We start from the raw sequence: 19,307 nt of genomic DNA, 5'->3' as shown, positions 1-19,307 counted from the left end.
GTAAAATTATCTAATCATCAGAGAAAAATTCATCATACTTAACACTCCCGGAGAATAGGGGGAAAATCCTGGGGCCATTTTAGAATTCTGCTTACCACAACTATGATGGATGGTGGGACGTCTTGGTGCAGGAAGGTCTGAGGGCTTGTAATGCCTTCCTGGATAGGACTTGAAAATGCTCAACTTGAAGGGAGATGTTTTGGGATGAAGATTTGAACAGGTGACTAGCAACCCAAAGTGTGCAGCTAGTCAGCTTTATGGTGTAAGTTGAGTTTGGAGGTGACTTTAGGGGGGTACCAACTACATGGCTGTGTGATTTTTCTCTAGCAGTCTGGCTCAAGGTTCTTCTGAGAAAGAAGGCCAAAAGGACCACAGGTCAAGGGAGATGACAGGCTTAAGTAATGGACTTTAGAATCTAGGCCAGAAAGAGAAGATAGAGAAAACCACAGTGAGGGAGTATGGACAGTTAATTTACAAAAGCTGCAGCGTATGGCCAGATTCCAGTTAAAGCAGGAAGGAATGCTCCAGTAAGAGGTTAAAGATATAGAGCAGTGGTTCTCCAAGTATGGTCCCCAGACCAACAGCCTTAGCATCATTTGGGGACTTGTTAGAGAGGAAAATTCCCAGGTCCACCTCAGAGTCAGAAACTCGAGAATTCTGGGAGCACAGGAATCTGTGTTTTAACAAGCACTCTAGTTGATTTTGACGTCCCAAAGGTTTGAGAATCATTGATGCAGATTCTTTCCTATTTTTAAAGAACATTTCATCCTGAATGGGACAGTAAGAAATTCCCTGAAGAGGCTGGGACTGGGTAGCAAACATTGTGAGACATATAGAAGAGGACAAATGGCCCATGTTGTGCATGCTGAGCTAGGATGCCAAGGATAAGTTTAGGGCATACCTAACTTAACTGGCCTCAGGATTTTCAGAAATAACACGCCCTGGTGATTCCAATCTGGACAATTGTGTTACTGAGGTACTATTCCAAGGGCGAGACCAGGAGGATTTATTGATTAGAGTAAGAGGTGGGTCCATTCTGGGCTTGGATTGGCTGTTCTTTAAAGAAGGGGGAATCCAACCCCCAGGGTAAGAGGTTGGAAATGGGAATAGAAAGTTCCCGGGACCCTGAAAACAGCAAGAGACATGCTGGATAGGTAAGGACACTTACCTGTGAGCAAGATCTAGCTCCATTTGCTTCAGCAAACCATAGGACTTACTTACTCTCCCATAGCTGCAGGCACCACCCTGATGGGTAAGCTGCTTCAGCTGTGGCACAAAGCTAGAAGAGCACAGGTGGGCCATGCTTACCAACAGGAAGAGGAAGGAAGTGAGGGATATATTTTGGGATGTGGGTAGCTGACCCTGAATAGTAATTCCCCTATAGTCTTAAAAATTTTTCTGAGTCAATTACTCTGGAAAAATCATAGGACTCGCGCAGTAAGATCCAAGCAAGTTAAATGCAATGTAGCCACACAAGATTTTTCACTATTGTTATAGGAACCCCTCCCCACAGTCAACAAATCATCTCAGGTGATTATGAACACACTGTACCTGTGGTGCAGCAGCACAGGATGTACTTAATATTAAAATCAGTTTTAGGGTTTCCCTGGTGGCACAGTGGTTAAGAATCTGCCTGCCAATGCAGGGGACACGTGTTCAAGCCCTGGTCTGGGGAGATCCCACATGCCGCAGAGCAACTAAGCCCGTGTGCCACAACTGCTGAGCCTGCAAGCCATAACTACTGAGCCCACGTGCCACAACTGCTGAGGCCCGCATGCCTAGAGCCCATGCTCCGCAACAAGAGAAGCCACCGCACTGAGAAGCCCGCACACCGCAACGAACCCAATGCAGCCAAAAATAAATAAATAAAATAAATAAAAAAACAAGTTTTATACTGTTAAGTTAAAAAAATAACGTGCAGATGAATGTGTATAGCATTTGTGTTAAAAAAAAAAAAAAGGCCCTCTGCTTGTCTGTGATGTATACAATATTCCTGGAAGACTTCACAAGAAACTGGTAAAATTGGTAGCCATTGGGAGAAGGAACTGGGAAGCTGGGGGAGAAAGGAAGTAGTAAGAGTTTTCATAAGTAAACCTTAGGTACCTTTTAAATCTGGAGCACATACATGCATGCATTAAGAAATAAAAAATAAATACATTTAAAAAATAAATAACGAGATTTTATTATCCTCGACAACAGAGGAAAGTCAAGCCTGAAATCTAAGGGCATTAAGTAGCCCCACCATGGAGGGTGGAAGCTGCGGCAGCACCTGGAGGAGCTTCCTCAGAGATTCCCTTAGTCTGGCCACCCTGCCAGAGGCATTTCTAAGGAATCAGGACCCACAGTGATCAGCAGGGAGGAGAACAATGAGAAAAGCTTTCCAGCCTGAAATCAGCCACTGTCCAGAGCTAGCACCTGGCAAGATACAACTCACTCTCCTGGGGGTCACATCTTTACTGGAAGGTAGGTGAGAATTCACACCTGTGACACCAAATCTCCTCCTCTCTTGGTGTCTCTCTCTCCTATTCCTCTCTGATTCCACATTCCTCTGATCTTTGGCCACAGTGTTTGATTTTTGAGAAGAGAATGTTGAACAAGTCAAGCTCTTGTCATTCTGAGTCTGAACTCTCATTTGACTTGGAAGACTTATGCTTTCGTTTTTTCTTCTTTTTCTTTTCTTTCTTCTTTTTCTTATGCTTCTCTTTCTTCTTCTTTTTCTTGTGTTTCTCTTTACATTCTGAGGAACTGGAGCTGCTCCCATCTTCATCTGATGTTGAATCCTCCAGTAACTGTTTTAACTGTTGTATCCTAAACACATAAGATTGACCAAAGAAACATACTGAGTGTAACTTAAAAAATTCTTTTAGATAAAAATATAAGAACAGTAGTGAGGGTGAAAAATGTCACAAAGCATCACCTCATTAAAGACAGTACTTATTTTTATTTTTGCATGTTTTCCCCATTCTTGTCTACACCCCCGCCTATTTTACATGACTGTAACCAGTGTACAAGCTATTTTGTATTCTTTTCACTGTCCTAAATGTTTCTGCATGTTTCCATAGTCCTTACTATTATAACTTCTAACAGATGGATACTTTCCTAAATCATTCCCCCACTGTTCAAGTTCATACTAAGTAATCTACCTCCTCAACAATTATAATTCAGCACAGGGAACTATACTCAATATTTTGTAATAACCTATAAGGGAAGAGAATCTGAAGAAGAATATATGTTATGTATATATATTATACATAATAATTATATATAATTATAGTTCAGTATCACCAATTTGAAAAAATACCCCCCACACCCCAAAAAAAGTCTTCTTGTTTTTTCACCCTGTCTTTAACCCTGTCTAGGAATTTTTAACAAAAGCTCAGATCTTTAAAGAAGATCTAGAGAAGATAAATTACAGTTTCCAACGTCAACTATCAGTGACATGAGTGGGCTGGGCCAAGCCCATTGCTTTAAGTTAACCCAAGTAGAACAGGCTGGCCTGCTCATTCCCCACACACTGGCTTTTTCAGGGACTATTCCTGTCTTCCAAATATTTTGCAATTAAAGTACCATATTTACTAAAACCACTCCTCTAATACTGGAATTAAAAAAATTTTAATTTATAAAGTTTCTAACTATATAATTTCAGACTTTAAGAGGATATTGTTATCATCCGGACAATCTCACCTTACATCCTTTTCATGTCTTTTATTCTCTCGAATGATGTCGTACATGGGATCTTCATGTGCCTTGAGGGTTAGAGAAGGTTATGGTTAGGTTAGGCTTCATAGACTGTTAAGTTAAAATTAAATCCCTCTTCCACTGAAACCAGTTTTTTTCCCCTCCTGTGTGGTGTAATTTTATATTTAATACATTCTAATCCTTCCTAAGAGTTGCCATCATTTCAAACTCCTGGAGGCTATAAAAAAGATTTTCCAGTTATACAAATACAGGGTATAATTTACATAGCCTTTATAAGGAAATAAACCATGGCAAAATCATTATTAAATACCACTCAAGGTTAAAAATCTTGAGGTAATTCTATTTGTTCTATGTGGAAAGAAGATCAAGAGATATTATTAAGCAAAACAAGTGAGTTGGAAATGATGCGTAAGAATGATTCATTTATAGGTACACAAAAACATACTGGATATGACCAAAGAGAAGTCTGGAAGTATACTCAAGCTACTTACTACAAATTCCCTCTGGGGAGAGAGGCAAGATTGGACTTGAAAAATCAATTGTGAAAAACCTTACTGTAATGTTTCCATTTTGTTAAAATAAGGCAAATTTATTCCTATGATATTTGTATAATTAAAAGCTACTTAAATTACGAATACACATAGAATGAATTTTATGGCATGTGAATTATCTTTAAAAGTATATTTATTATAAAATTTTTACATATCAAAGAAAACATAAAGTTAAAAATATCTATTATTTTACCAGCCGGGATATCCACTGTTAATATTTTAGTATGGTTCTTCCAGTCATTATTCATAATTTACAGAAGATTATAATCATGTTATATATACAACTCTATTCTCTTTTTCACTTATGCTTTCATGAATATCTTCCTATGACATTACATATTCTTTTAAAACATAATTCTTAAAAGCTATATGATTTATATATTGTGGTAACTTATGTTGTATATTGGACACTGCAGTTGTTTCCTATTTTTCTTCAGTTTCTATTTTCTAATCATATAAATAATTCTGAAAGTTATCCTTATACATTCATAATAATTTGTGCATACTGATGTTCTGCTATATCCTTAGATCAATTCTTAGAATTTAGGTTTCTAAATTTAAAAAATATGAGTATGTTTAAGTTTTTGAGATTTATCATTAAATTTTCTATTATAGGCACTGTAAAAGTTGACATTCCAGGTAGCAGTGATTTATCCATAATATTTTCTGTAAATTAGTAAAATGAAAACCCAGTATTTTAAATATCTTAAAATCCTTGGAGAATGTTTATATACCCCTGTTTGATATGCTGATAATCCCAATATATCCAGTAATAGCATAGTTAAGTTGACCAAAACAGTTACTGAATGGTGAATTAACCCTGGGAGGTGACTTTGTTAAAATAAAGTGATGAAATGATAGATTGATTTTACTGTCATCTAAAGAAGGTACATCGTTTATACACACACTTCCAGTTTATGATAGAAAAATATACAGACTTTAAACAAAGACTGGGTAACTAGAACCCTGATTTTATTTATGAAATATGATTTTTTTACATAAGTAAAAAAAGACTGACTGGGGAATTCCCTGGCAGTCCAGTGGTTAGGACTCTGCGCTCTCACTCCTGAGGGCCCAGGTTTGATCCCTGGTCAGGGAACTAAGATCCCACAAGCTGCATGCCAAAAAAAAAAAAAAAAAAAAGACTAACTGAATTGATAAAAATGCCTGCTTCAGAAAAAGAAGCACTGTTCCCAAGACAAAAGCAAATAACATTTTAATACGCATTTTTTGTTAATGAACTAATCTTTCACACAAATTCGATTTAATAGAGATGTAGTTAACACCAGATACTTTGGCCTAAAGGCTTTTGGAATGTATTTTATGTGACCCTCCAGTTCACTGGTGACTGCCTGATTCACCGACATTCATCATCTCCAGTAAACGTAAATTGACACTCTGGGGTTTTACTTACTACTCTGAACTGTTCTAACTTTTGGTTGCCTTTGATAAAGAAAGGGCATTCTTTGTCGCCCGTTCGGTGACCATACCGTTTACAACGCCAACCTAAAACAAAGAAAAAGGGATATATTTCTGTAAGATAATGCATTTTTACTCAGTCAAGATAAAGGTATCAGTAGATCATATTAAAGATATTCTTCATTAGATTCCAATTTTAAAAGCAAATATAATTAATGGATGAACCATGTAAGATCCCAGAAAAGAGAGGGAAACTAATTACTTCCTCAAGTATCCTTTAATCGTAGAGGTTTAGAAATGAACCAAGTACTTACTAAACAATCCCATGCAAAAAGCAAAGTGTGATTTTTTGTTTTTTAAGTGTCTTACAGGTTGAATTGTGTCATCCCATCTGCTTCCCCACTGTATTGAATTGTCCTAACCCCTAGTACCTCAGAATGTGACCTTACTGGGAGACAGGGTTTTTAGAGAGGCCTGGAATACATCCTTCCCTCACAGCACTCAGGAGGACACCCTGACTTTGGACTTTTAGCCTCCGGAACTGTGAGACAATAAATTTCTCGTTTAAGTCATACAGTTTGTGGTACTTTGTTACAGCAGACCTAGTAAACTATACAGGCATTAAGCAACTCCAACCAAGGAGGTCAGGAAGCAGGAAGAGGGATTATAGGTAAGATCAGCCAAATTTGCTCCATGCTGGTAGCTACTGAAAATATGTAGTGACAGGGAAATAACGTTTTCCCCTTTATATTTTTATTTGAGAGTTGGTAGTAGGAAACCATTGGGAAAAAATGAAGTTTAGGGATTCTCTGACCTGCCCCTGTCCTTATCTCCCCACTATTTCCACGTGGGGAAGAAGGAATGCACTCTTAATGCAAATGCAGACCGCTTCAAACATGTCTGTCTTTATGACAAAAAGGGGGGGATTTTAAATGCCACGGATTGATGTGTGGGTATCAAGAAGGATACATACCATCTGTGATCAAAACTCTTTGTTAAAGGAAAGGTGATCCTTGTTACTCAAAGTGTGGTCAACGGTACGGACCAGCAAGATTAGCATCACCTGGGAGCTTGTCAGAAATATGGAATCTCAGGCCCACCCTAAGTTTGAGAAGCTCTGCTCTAGATAACACTAGGATCATGGAAATCAATGAATACGGGGTTATGTGTGCATGTGTTTTTCCATCTGGGATGGATCCAAGTTCTGTGGAGTCTGAAGCTTACATAAATTAAGTAGAGGAAGGGCTCTTTAGGGGGAAAAAAGTCTTGCCTTGGCAAATTTTATAGAAAGAAAGAACCATATGACCGCATTGGTGGGACTCCAAAGACCTTTGGAAGGTACAAGGGCCCTAAAGGTTAAGCTTCATTAACTTCATGTAAAACTGGTTCTGGTCCAGACTAAACACTTTTAATTTGCAAGTCAATGAAAAGAACTATAAAATGGTAAGTGAAGCACAACTAACTACCCTATTACAGAGAGGAGTGGTTTTTAACCATAATTAAAAAAAGAAAAAAAAAGAAAAAAGAAATGTAATCAGTTTAATACGTGATTCAACTCTGAAAATAATAAACACAAAGGGTTTACTTAACTAAATTTATGATATAATTATTACTGGGAAAATGAGATATAGGAAGGGTATGTGTATGAGATGGGATGGAGGAAGAAAAAAAGAGCTGAATTCTTGTCTTCTACAGGAAGAAGTCAACAGATAATGAAGAAACCTGAAAAATCAAGGGGCAGGAATATAACCCTGTTATCTAGATACACAGGGATAGGGGCTTCTCTGGTGGCGCAGTGGTTAAGAATCTGCCTGCCAATGCAGGGAACATGGGTTCGGGCCCTGGTCTGGGAAGATCCCACATGCCGCGGAGCAACTAAGCCCGTGCGCCACAACTGCTGAGCCTGCGCTCTGGAGCCTGTGAGCCACAACTACTGCGCCTGCGTGCCTACAGCCCATGCTCTGCAACGAGAGGCCACTGCAGTGAGAGGCCCGCGCACCGCAATCAAGAGTAGCCCTCGCTCGCCTCAACTAGAGAAAGCCTGTGCGCAGCAACGAAGACCCAACGCAGCCAAATTAATTAATTAATTAATTAAAAAAAAAACAAAAACCTTTATAGATACATAGGGATAAACTTCAAAATAACCTTCCTAAAAGAGGTTGAGGTGGTCGCCTTTTAGGTAAGGGGAATGAAGGAAAGGGGCTGAGAACTGCTATATTAATTATGTGCATGAAGAATCTTTGTACAAACAAATGTCTTTAAAGACAGCTGTATCCCTTTTTCAAACGCCGTCTTACGCTGGATGAAGGTGCTGCTGCTCTGGTGCGGTGGAGGGTGTGCACACAGAGCTCTACCTGTTCCAGACCCGCCCTCTGTGACCCAGAGCTCCTCTCAGGTTACCTGCATAAAACCTCAACACCTCTGAGGAGGATGACTGACTGAGGCAAGACCCAAGGGACCACCCTCCAATGCATCCCTTGTCCCCCATGGCATTTCTACATGGAATATCCTTTCTGTTACAGGAATATTACTGAAGCGTATACTCCGCAGGCAGCTACGGCCCTGTGGAAGACCATTACCCTTACAGCCAGAAGCCCTGGAGTCAAAGCACTGCTCTGCCTCTTACCCCAAAACACTTAATAACATATGCAAGGCGGCTTCCTCATCTATAGCACAGAGATCATGCCCTGACTTTAGCAGGGCTGTGGTGAGAATGAATCAAAAGAAGTGAACTTGTTTGTAAACAGTGGTCTATAACTTGCATGTATTGAGGGTGTTACTTGAAACCCTTCCACACTCACACTGCATGACTTTGACTTCTTTCCCCAGTGGCATCCAAAGTCCTTTGGTTGGTGCGTGGGCCAGAAATTCCCTGGCATGTTCATTGCCTGGGACATCTGGTATACAGTCTTCTGGCTTAGTCTCATCTTCCTGAAAAAGGAAACAGTGTGTAAGCTATGTGGCAAAAAAGCACCGGAACTCTCTCCCACCTGTTTGAGAACACAGCACTGCCTGGCTTTCTCATGGGCTGGAGATCCCAATGTCATCATAAGTTACCCTCTGAAGAGCTAGAAAGAAAGACAAATCATAACTGACAGAAAAAATGGAAGTAACTATACTAGAAGAGCTAGCTATGCCACAAAAACAAAGTAGCTGTTCTTAGAGAAAAGTTACTAGTGTTTACATAGGATTGATCTGTGAGCCCCAAATTCTGATTCTAGATCACAAAAATTAGATTCTAAGATCACAAAAGGTTTTCTGCTAACTTAAAAGCTTTGTGGAATGAGGCAGAATATAGAGTTAAACAAGTGAGGTTTCCTGGAATAAGAGCAATGTGTTAGAGTAAAATAGATTATTAGACCTTGAAGGCCACTGTCATGTTTCATAATCTCATACATGCCGTATTTGTGAGATGTATTTTCATTACCAAATAACTGCACTATATAACTAAGGTGCTGTTTTTTTACCTTATGATTTTTTCAAGTTTCCACGAATATTAAATTTATAATGGAAGAATGTTTTCTAAAAATCTTTTTTTTAAGTTGAAAGTTACCAAACAGAAAAGGTTACTTTGGCCTTAAGTCCTCTAAGTCTCACTCCTGCAGAAAGACACTGACACTATGGCCAGGGTGCTGGAGGAGGGACTCCTGCAACAGGCAGGGCTGGACTGGATGAGCTTCATGTCTCCTCAGAGTTCAGTGTTCTCTGAGCTGATGACATTCAAGAAATCAGCACCGGGAGGGTCAGAGAAGGAACATGGGGCAGGAGAGCTTTGAGAAGACAGTCACAAGTGAGACAGAAAGAATGGGAGTGAGCGCTGGGGAACACTCGGGGGGGCTTGCAGTTGTTTCTTAAGGGACAGACACAAGGCTGATTAAATTTCTACAAAGGCACAGGCTGTGACAAAGCCCAAAGTGCATGAACCGACTGCCATCTGCAGGGAAGACACAGAACTATCACAAAAGGAGGTTCAAACCTTATGCAGCTGTTTTTCATAACAAGTGACTGAGTCTGAGCACCGAGTCAAATCTGTCTCAGGGAAAAACCAAAAGTACAAACTTCACACTGACCTTGATAAGTCCAGGAGGAGGTTTTTCATAACTAGAAAGGAAAAAAACACTGGTCATCAACCATGTTCATAGGAACGTAACACATCTCAATCAGCAAAAGGCAACTGCAGACCAAAATAAAAAGGATATTTTTAGTAAGAACTTAAAACCATATTATAACTTAGTTAATAAAATATGCCTAGCAGTCAGAGATCTTATATAAATAAACTGATGCTATACCATATCCTGCTGGGATATAGCACTTAAATTCACCAAAATAGTAACTAACTTGGTGTCTTAGGACAATGATTTTATTTTTGGAAGAAGGGAAAGCAAGAGATTGCAGGGAAAATGTGAGGTAACAAGAGCCTTGAACGAATTATGGTTCCAGCCTGTCATTACAGTTGTTGGTTGATTCACCTACCATAACTTCCAGCTTCCATAACACTGAGAGGCTCATGGGGGTGGGGGTGTGTGAGTGATCTGTTCTAACAAGGATGGGGGCTGTGCAGAGGGGAGGGAGCAAAGCCAGAGGGAAGGGCCTGTTGTAGGGGAAGGAGGGGAGGGTGATCTGTCCCAGAGGCTCCCCCTCCCACCTCGCCCGCTCCCCCCCCCGCCCCCCCCGCCCCAAAAGCTCCAGATTCAAGATCCTCCCCACTGGCCTATCCTGTTTGCAGAGTGGGCTGCTGGGCTGCCGTCTACTGCTCAGCTCTCTGACTGCCCTTTATGCCCCTACTGACCTCCTGGGACTCAGGGATGCAGGACTCCTGCTTGGTGCCTGGACGACAGGCTGGCACTCAATGAAGAACTACCGCTAGAGAAGCAGGTGACTGATTGTGTGCAAATGTACTTCCCCTTCCACCAACAAAGAGAGCTCTCAGACCCCCGGGTCCTGAGGATACAAATCATGCCTGTGCTCCCAACTCATTTCCACTTCTCATCACTCTGCTGGAACTTCTGGAAAAGGCTGATGGATGCCAAATCTAGAAAAGCAGCATCCAATGCTAGGGTTCATTTTAAACAAATCAATTTTAAAATTAAAAAATTGAGATATAATTGACATATAACACTGTATTACTTTCAGGTGTAATTATGTTCAGTTTCAAGTACTGACACATTCCAGGCTATGCAGCACATAGCATGGGCGTCTGGCTTTTAAATATGAGTGCCTAATTGACACAACCCCCTTCTTAAAAAAAAGTAGTTGGAGGGACTTCCCTGGTGGTCCAGTGGTTAAGACTCTGTCCTCCCAATGCAGGGGCACGGGTTCTATCCCTGGTTGGGGAACTAAGATCCCTCATGTCACACGATGCAGCCAAAAAAAAGTAGTTGGAAAAAGAGGCAGAACAACTGAACATCTGAGGTCTTTTCAATGCCTCTATAACGAAATTTTACTGAGAGAGGGCATCAGGATGCTGTGGCTGGTTTAAAACTGTATCTGGGCTCCAACAACTTGGAAATGGGGGAGTCCCAAGGTTGCTACACACAGAAGGTGAGTTCAGAGATGATTAATTTTTTGAATTTTGTACAGTGAAAATAATAAATTCTAAAATGGTTAATCATTTATCTAATAGTCAAATAGATACTAATTATCCCAAAACTAGTCGAAAATTGTTTAAGTTAAAAGAAAGAAAGCAGTAGTGTATAGGACAGTGTGTTTGGTATGGTTCTATTTGTGTGTACGGGAAAAGGGAGATTATATATATAGGATACCTGAGGGAGGGAGCTTTATTTTTCACTTACATTTATTTACATGCAAATACACTGCCTCAATGTTTTTTAGTTACAAAAGAAAAATGAAATTAATGTCATCTTCCTTACACCTATGTTGGTATGAGCCCAGGCTAATAAAGTTCTGAGAGATAAACCAAAGGTAACTTGGGACGTAGGAAAAAAAAAAAGCCAAAAATATGCTAATAGGAGCTCATTTCTGCTATAGTTATATAGGCTGCATTTTTGTTTTAAAATTTCAATGTTGGGCTTCCCTGGTGGCGCAGTGGTTGAGAGTCTGCCTGCCAATGCAGGGGACACGGGTTCGAGCCCTGGTCTGGGAAGATCCCACATGCCACGGAGCAACTAAGCCCGTGAGCCACAATTGCTGAGCCCGCGCGACTGGACCTTGTGCTCTGCAACAAGAGAGGCTGCGACAGTGAGAGGCCCGCGCACCGCGATGAAGAGTGGCCCCCGCTTGCCGTAACTAGAGAAAGCCCTCGCACAGAAACGAAGACACAACACAGCCATAAATAAATAAATAAATGGATCATCACATTAAAAAAAAAACCATCTGTATGAAAAAAAAAAATTTCAATGTTATTTCTCTAATTGTTTCAGTAATTAAATCCTCACTCTTGCTCTAACCAACTTGCTATTTCCACTTACCAAAAAAGAACAGGTATATTAGGAGAAACTAAACTTAATTTTAAGGCGATACTGAAGGTTCAACTTAAAAATTTACTCCTTGCAGAAGTAACCAGTCAACAATAATCATGCCAGGCTTAGTGCTAAGTAGCAGAAGGGAGAACTAAGGGGATAAGGGTACTCCTAAATGAAATCTAGAAAAGCCATAAAGTTGAAACTCCTCTCAGAAACACCCATGTAATTCTTGACAAAGGTACTTCGTAGCTTGGGACCCCCAGAATGGAGGCCTCCCCAGTGGCCCAGCTCATGTCACAAATCTAAACCTAAGTCAGCCTGCACTAACGGGAAATGCCTCACTGTCAAGGAAATCTGGAATACCCCAATCACGATCCTCCAACTCAGCTTAACTTAGCTTATCTGACCCTAGGTAAGAGGACATGCTAGTCTTATAAGGAAATCCCTGACCCTCTAGCCAATCGTGCCCTATTTCCAAGTTGCCTCACCTAACGCCCTATAAAACCCGCTCTTGTCCAAAATCCCTGGGAAGAGTGTTCCACTGCATGTGAAGTGCTGTACTTCTCAATCCGCGGATTGTTTTCCCTTGAATTAAGGACATCAAACTCGTTAACAAATTGTATAATTTTTCTCTTTTGACATTCTTTAGAACGGTCTTTTTTTTTTTAATTTTATTTATTTATTTATTTATTTTATTTATGGCTGTGTTGGGTCTTCGTTTCTGTGCCAGGGCTTTCTCTAGTTGCGGCAAGCGGGGGCCACTCTTCATCGCGGTGCGCGGGCCTCTCATTATCGTGGCCTCTCTTGTTGCGGAGCACAGACTCCAGACGCGCAGAGTCAGTAACTGTGGCTCACGGGCCTAGTTGCTCCGCGGCATGTGGGATCTTCCCAGACCAGGGCTCGAACCCGTGTCCCCTGCATTGGCAGGCAGATTCTCAACCACTGCGCCACCAGGGAAGCCCCTAGAACTGTCTTGATAAAGGAGATGTTTTGTTTTTTTGGAGTAGAGAACCCCATATCCCAGCCAGAACGTTTTCCAGTTCTAAATCAGTGTGAATGGGCTTTGCAGGTAAAAAAATTTTACTTTGAATTGTGATCCACTCTCACTGCTGTGTACCTTGGGCAAGTTACTTAAACCCCCAGAGCCTCAATTTCCTCATGGGTAAAGAGTTCACAGCAAACATGTGAAAGGCACTCCACAATGCTGGCTTCTGCCTCTTCTGTTGAAGAAAAGTTAGTGCTCTTAGTAGCCTCATGAGGCAGCTCAAGATTAGGCACTAGCATCATAAAGGTCAAGATCTGGACCCAAGAGAGAGGCCTCGCCAACCCTCACATCTTTTTACAGATCTGCAGCTTTACGGGGATTTACCAGCTGCTCCTAAGAGGAGGTGGGCACAGACCTGGCAGTGGACTTCCTACAGACATCATCCCCAGCCAGGTTTACTGCCTTTCTAGGCCATGTGACTCTTCAACATCTGGCTCCAGGGATCACTGCCTTTTCCCCATGCAGGTGAGGTGGTATAGGATCATGCCACCTAAGCTGGCTGTTCTTTGGCTCTCTTTATATCCCCTATTTGATCAGTCCCTGCGCTTCACCTACACCTTCCCGCTTCACCTACACCTTCCCGCATGACTGACCTTCCCTCTTAATCACAGAACTTATTCAATAACTGCCTCTGTGCCTGCCCCCGCCCCAGCTAACAGCTCCGCTAGGATAGTTTATCAAAGTGAAAACCTCTGCCCTATGAAGGTTGATAACCTGAGGGGCTGTGAGGGACACGCCTCTCTGCTGGTTTCCCTGGTAACTGATGAGCCAACCTGATGTCAATCCCCACTATAACTGGTAAACCTCCCCACCCCCCAAGCAAAGACTGCTGTCTGTGTCCTGACTGCTGTCTGCTGTACACAGTGGGGCGCTGCTCCAGGACTTTGCTTCAGACTTATAAGATCCCCTATCCAATAAGCCTTCAGTGTCTCTGTTGCTATCTCCAGCCTCTTTCTTTGGTCTTGTGGCTGGGCAATTATAAGGCTTGCAGGCCTGGGGGGTGCAGCGAGGTATATCAGAGGTGCAGAGGTGGTAGATCAGGGTTCAGCAAATCTATCCCTACCTCCTCTGAGGCTCAGCAAATCACCATGTGATTAGAGGACTGGAACTTTCAGCCCCACCTCCAGGAAGGCTGAATTAATCACTAATGGCCGATGATGAATCAATCAAGCCCATGTAATGAAACCTCTATAAACACCCAAAAGGATGGCGTTAAGACAGCTTCAGGGTTGGTGAACACGTGAAGGCGCGGCATACCTGGAGAGGGCATGGAAACTCTACACAGCTTCTCACATACCTTACCCTATGTATCTCTTCCATCTGGCTGTTCCTGACTTATATCCTTTTATAATAAACCAGTAATCCAGTTAGTAAAACATTTTCCTGAGTTCTATGAGCTGCTCTAGGAAATTAACCAAACTAGAGGAGGGGGTTTTGGAAACCTCCAATTTATAGCAGGTACTAACCTGGACTTGCAAACATCTCTGGACCCTTCCAAATAAGGATTATGATGGAGGCGTCTAGTCTCCATCCTCATCCTCACTGTCACTAATCCAGGGCCTTTCTAAAGGGACAGAGGAAGATTTACTCCCTGAAGATTACACAATAAACAACTGGGTATAAGTAGAATTAGCCTTTTAGATACAGTACAAAGCTTTTTAGGTATGGTATTTCCAAAGCAAATTCTTAAAATATTTTCCAATGGAAAGCTGTCGCATGTCATAGGCCTAGGCCTCTTTTAGGAGGAATAATGGAAATTTGCATAAATTGGGCAGGTGATACAGTCCATCAGCAGCCCTTCATTAGAAACATTAATGCTATGTCTTAGGCATTGGGACTTAAGGGAGTTTGGAAGGGAGGTGGTAAAGTCTATGTAAATATCCAGTAATCCGACAATAATTTCTTTTTGCCATAGGAGTTGTACAAATAACATGGTCAAACTATCTGAATTCCTGAAAAATATGTAAATGTTTTTGCCTAGATAGAAAAAAAATGTGATGGAACTGCACATTTCTTTTTAATTTTTAAATTTATTTTTATTTTTTGGCTGTGTTGGGTCTTTGTTTCTGTGCAAGGGCTTTCTCTAGTTGCGGCAAGTGGGGGCCACTCTTCATCGCGGTGCGCGGGCCTCTCACTGTCGCGGCCTCTCTTGTTGCGGAGCACAGGCTCCAGACGCGCAGGCTCAGTAGTTGTGGCTCACGGGCCCAGTTGCTCCGCAGCATGTGGGATCTTCCCAGACCACGGCTCGAACCTGTGTCCCCTGCATTGGCAGGCAGACTCTCAACCACTGCGCCACCAGGGAAGCCCCTGGAACTGCACGTTTTGAAATCTGTTATTATTAGCAATGGACTTCCCTAAAAAAGTCCATTTTAGAACTGTTTCCACAAGTGTAAAGGAATGTGGTTGATGTTTTTTCCTAGGGCTAAACAATTCATTAGTTTAGGTAGCATGTTAAAAAGATATTTCTCAAAGATTAAGGTAATATTTAACTATTGAAAATAACATTTGGAAATGAGAATCGGAGTGTGTTTATTGAGTAGCTGGCTTCTGTGCTGTGACAGCTGAGAAGTGTGCATTATCTTTGTAATTAATCCTCAGAATTAAAAAAAAAAAAAGTTAGTGGAGGCCCATTATTTTGTGCCATCTGTGAATCCTTGCCATTATATCATTCAGATTGTGACAGGTTGCCCTGGGCAGTATAAAGACTAAATTAAGATAAATTTCGATAAGAGATTATCTCCTAAATAGGCATGGGACAAAAAAATCTTTATTTTGCCAAGTACTTAATAATACTCTTTGAGTATTTGAGTGTTGGGGTAGGATTTCTTTTGGAAGAGTCCTTCACGTAAGCATACTCCATCCCAGTTGTTCCTGTAGCCTGGCCCTGTGGGGGCTGGAAGGCAGAGATGAAAGTCCACATATACACAAAATGCCCATTCTGTTATGCCCAGTAGCCCAGGAGCACTTGAGTGACAGAGCTGGAAAATGGGCAGGAGCATGTGTGGAACACTCAGATGACTTTGGGGGTCTGGCAGGTATGGTAAGAGTAAGAAAAATTAAGGTCAGGTGTAAGAAAATGACCAGAGGAGTGTGAGGGTAACTAAAGAGGGCATACCAGGTGGCAAAAGGATTTGAATTCCATTTGTAAAAAACCACAATGGAACTTAACATGCCTGGTTGACCAACTTACTTATCTGTCTTCCTTCCCCAGACTCTCTTAAAATGACAATTAAAGAAATAAAAAAAGGTTAGAAGCCACACAGAAATCCTGAGAGGAGATACAAGGCTGGAGACAAGAAGGGAAGGGAAAGAGAACTAAACCCTCATCTACTATAACATGAGCTTAATAGGTAACGTTTACTATTCAATGGAAAAAAAGCAGTATAAGCATATAACTCAGAAATAGTTAAATCCCAGAAAAAAAATTAAAAGTTTCCCCATTGAAGCCTTGGTTGGAGGGAAAGGTACAGGGAGTGTGAGTAGAGATACAAACCACTATTTTTTGAAATTAGACTTTTCATACTATTTGATGTTTAAACTACGTTAAAGTATTATTCTGGAAATACAGACTTTCATTTAAAAGGAAAGAAGCCTCTGAACTAGCCAAACTATAAATATGTCAACAGCCCAGAACTTTTAAAATCTCTGAACTGAAAAATCCCACTGGTCTGAGACTCAGACACCCGGGTTTCTCTTTAGTTTTGTTAGTTTACAGTTCCGTGTGTGCTTGATCAGGTTACTTAACTGCTGAACCTGCATTTTCTCATGTGCAAAAGGAGGTTATAAAAGGATGTCTGTGAGTGCGCTCTGAGCTACAAAATAAATGTAGAGTATTAACAACTATGTGGCATCCTACAGTTAGGATACTGAGGGTTAGGGGGTGGGGTAGGGCGACTGAGCCCTGCCTGAACTTATCCTAGGGAAATATTGTTCAACATCGGCCTTGCACGGGCAACAAAGAGCCTCCCAGAGTGCCCTGAAGGGGCCAGGACCGTGGATGCCAGCAGTCCACAACCACTGACCACTGAAGTGAAATTCAGCTCAAGAGCCACACTGAAAAGAGCAGGCCAGGCTACAAGGAAGCATGCATTTTGTGCCAAAGCTCCCAGCGGTTAATAATGAAGGATTAACCCTTTAAGGACTTTTCATGCTATCTCAGCAATCATGAGAAGGTAGGTAATGGGAAGTGCCTAAAACAAATAATTCAAATAACTCAGTGAACACCAAACTTAGTAAAGTCAGACTTCTAAAGCTGATTACTGAACGACAGAAACACAGAAAAGAACCGCAAGGGTCATTAATCCAACCTTCCACCTGATGTTTAAGTCTCCTTTACAACCAACCCTTCTCTCAGGGGTTATCTGGACTCTCTCCAACCCCGGGTAGCTGCGGGAGTAAAGTGCCTCCTAGGTCAGGCCACGCTGACCAGCAAGAATCTATGACTCTGTTCCTAATTCTTCTTGTTGAGCTGGAACTGGCCTCTCTGTAGCTTCCACCCTTAACCCTGGTAAAAAAAACAAAATCCTGGGGACGAGAGAGAAGTCCACGCTCTCTTCTACCTGACAGCTCCTCCCGCAGAGTCAGGGACCAGGCCCTCACCCCACGCTTATTCGTCCCTTCCTCACCGCACTCATGTTACGGGACTGGGCTTTTTCTTCCCTAGTTAACAGCACTAGATGAAAAGAATGGGGATTTACCCAGTTCAGAGCGAGCCCCTTGAACTGAGAAACGGGAAAGGACCCAAGGGCGCAGCCGCACTTCTCCTGTATTCAAATCCTGACCGACACCGACGTCGCCGCACGAGGAATAAAACTGTCGTTTCCGGCGGGGAAGCGCCCGCCCGCCGCCGCCTCGCGCGCCCGGGACGAGCCTGTGGAGGGAGCCTCCCCGCTCTTCCTCCAGCGGCTGAGAGTCCAGCGTCCCGCAGCCCGGGATCAAAACCCGCACCCGGCTCGCTGGGGTCCGACGGGCCCACCTGCCCACTCGCAGGTCTCCAACCCCGGGCGGGCCCCGCCGCGCGACCCCGGGCCCCGACCCCATTCCTCGCATTAGTCGGGGGCGGGCGTGACGGACTCACAAGGACTCCAGGTGCTTGAGCTGCTGCAGCTGCTGCGCGTCGTGCCGCCGCCGCCTCTGCTCCCGGCGTCGCTGCAGCTCCTGCTCCGGAGGCTCTCGCGGCCGCCGCGCGCCCCCTGCCCCCGCGTCGTCGCGCCCGGGTCGGGACGACATCGCGGCCCCGCGCGGCGCGGCTGAGGCGGCCCCGTGCGGCGTGGCTGAGGCGGCCGGCGCGGCGAAGACGGTACTTCCTCTGCGCTGTGAACGCCTAGCCCCGCAGCGCCCCCTCCCGCTGCCGCTCCGCGTCCCGCCGGGCCGAGCCGGGTGTCCCCTCCGCGGCCGCCTGCACCGCGCCGCCCAAAGGCCAGCGCGGCCTCAAGTTGTTGATCGGAGCGCGGGGTCCTGCAGTCAGGTCGGCTGGTGCCGGAGGCCGGAGCGCGCCCCCTGGCGGCGGCCAGGAGTCTCGGTGCTGAGGACGCTCTGTGGGGACCCAGAGCCCGTTCTGCGCGTGGCTGGGCCCCTCTCCGGGTCGGGCGCCTCCCCTCGAGATCTTCGTCCCTGGAGGCCGGGAAACCTGTGCAAGTCATTTTCGTATTCCCGCAGTGGCTAGGCACACAGGAGCTGCTCGTTACATGTTAGTAGGATTCATCCGGTTTTGGAAGAAAGCAAGGCTTCCATAGAAATTCTCCAATTTTCCAGAACATGTGATCCATGCGTTGTATAGTCAGTGTAGTATACTGTATTCAGATAAGGTTTGGGTTATGGAAACGAAAAGCTAATATACACTGTGCACTTTTTATGCGGTCATTGAGCTAAGCCCTTAATAGGAGTTGATTTAATTTTTTAATTAATTAATTAATTAATTTTAATTTTTGTCTGTGTTGGGTCTTCGTTTCTGTGCGAGGGCTTTCTCTAGTTGCGGCAAGCGGGGGCCACTCTTCACCGCGGTGCGCGGGCCTCTCCCTGTCGCGGCCTCTCTTGTTGCGGAGCACAGGCTCCAGACACGCAGGCTCAGTAGTTGTGGCTCACGGGCCTAGTTGCTCCGCGGCATGTGGGATCTTCCTAGACCAGGGCTCGAACCCGTGTCCCCTGCACTGGCAGGCAGATTCTCAACCA

At 43.4% G+C, this 19,307-nt stretch overlaps 1 protein-coding gene across 1 annotated transcript; it reads right to left on the bottom strand.

The window, feature by feature from the left end:
- Positions 1 to 2,157: 2,157 nt before the first annotated feature.
- Positions 2,158 to 18,553, bottom strand: RP9 (RP9 pre-mRNA splicing factor). Its single transcript, XM_059933622.1, has 6 exons — positions 18,214 to 18,553; positions 9,740 to 9,770; positions 8,471 to 8,600; positions 5,665 to 5,756; positions 3,685 to 3,746; positions 2,158 to 2,808 (listed from the first exon to the last, which is right to left on the bottom strand). The coding sequence occupies exons 1-6, from the start codon at positions 18,363 to 18,365 to the stop codon at positions 2,610 to 2,612; spliced, it is 666 nt and encodes a 221-aa protein (XP_059789605.1). The 5' UTR covers positions 18,366 to 18,553; the 3' UTR covers positions 2,158 to 2,609.
- Positions 18,554 to 19,307: the final 754 nt, after the last annotated feature.

The sequence above is a fragment of the Balaenoptera ricei genome, chromosome 9 (assembly GCF_028023285.1).
Source record: "Balaenoptera ricei isolate mBalRic1 chromosome 9, mBalRic1.hap2, whole genome shotgun sequence".
Taxonomy (NCBI): domain Eukaryota; kingdom Metazoa; phylum Chordata; class Mammalia; order Artiodactyla; family Balaenopteridae; genus Balaenoptera; species Balaenoptera ricei.
The sequence above is the reverse complement of the archived record's forward strand: the minus strand, read 5'-3'. Positions and strand labels throughout refer to the sequence as shown.

What these genes read in the sequence shown, in the direction of transcription:
- RP9 (XM_059933622.1), bottom strand. Translation starts at nt 18,365, where the DNA reads ATGTCGTCCCGACCCGGGCGCGACGACGCGGGGGCAGGGGGCGCGCGG. An exon ending in CTCCTCCTGGACTTATCAAG is followed by an intron (nt 8,601 to 9,739) that starts GTCAGTGTGAAG and finishes TTCCTTTTTCAG; the next exon opens with GAAGATGAGACTAAGCCAGA. An exon ending in AGACATGAAAAGGATGTAAG is followed by an intron (nt 2,809 to 3,684) that starts GTGAGATTGTCC and finishes TTATGTGTTTAG; the next exon opens with GATACAACAGTTAAAACAGT.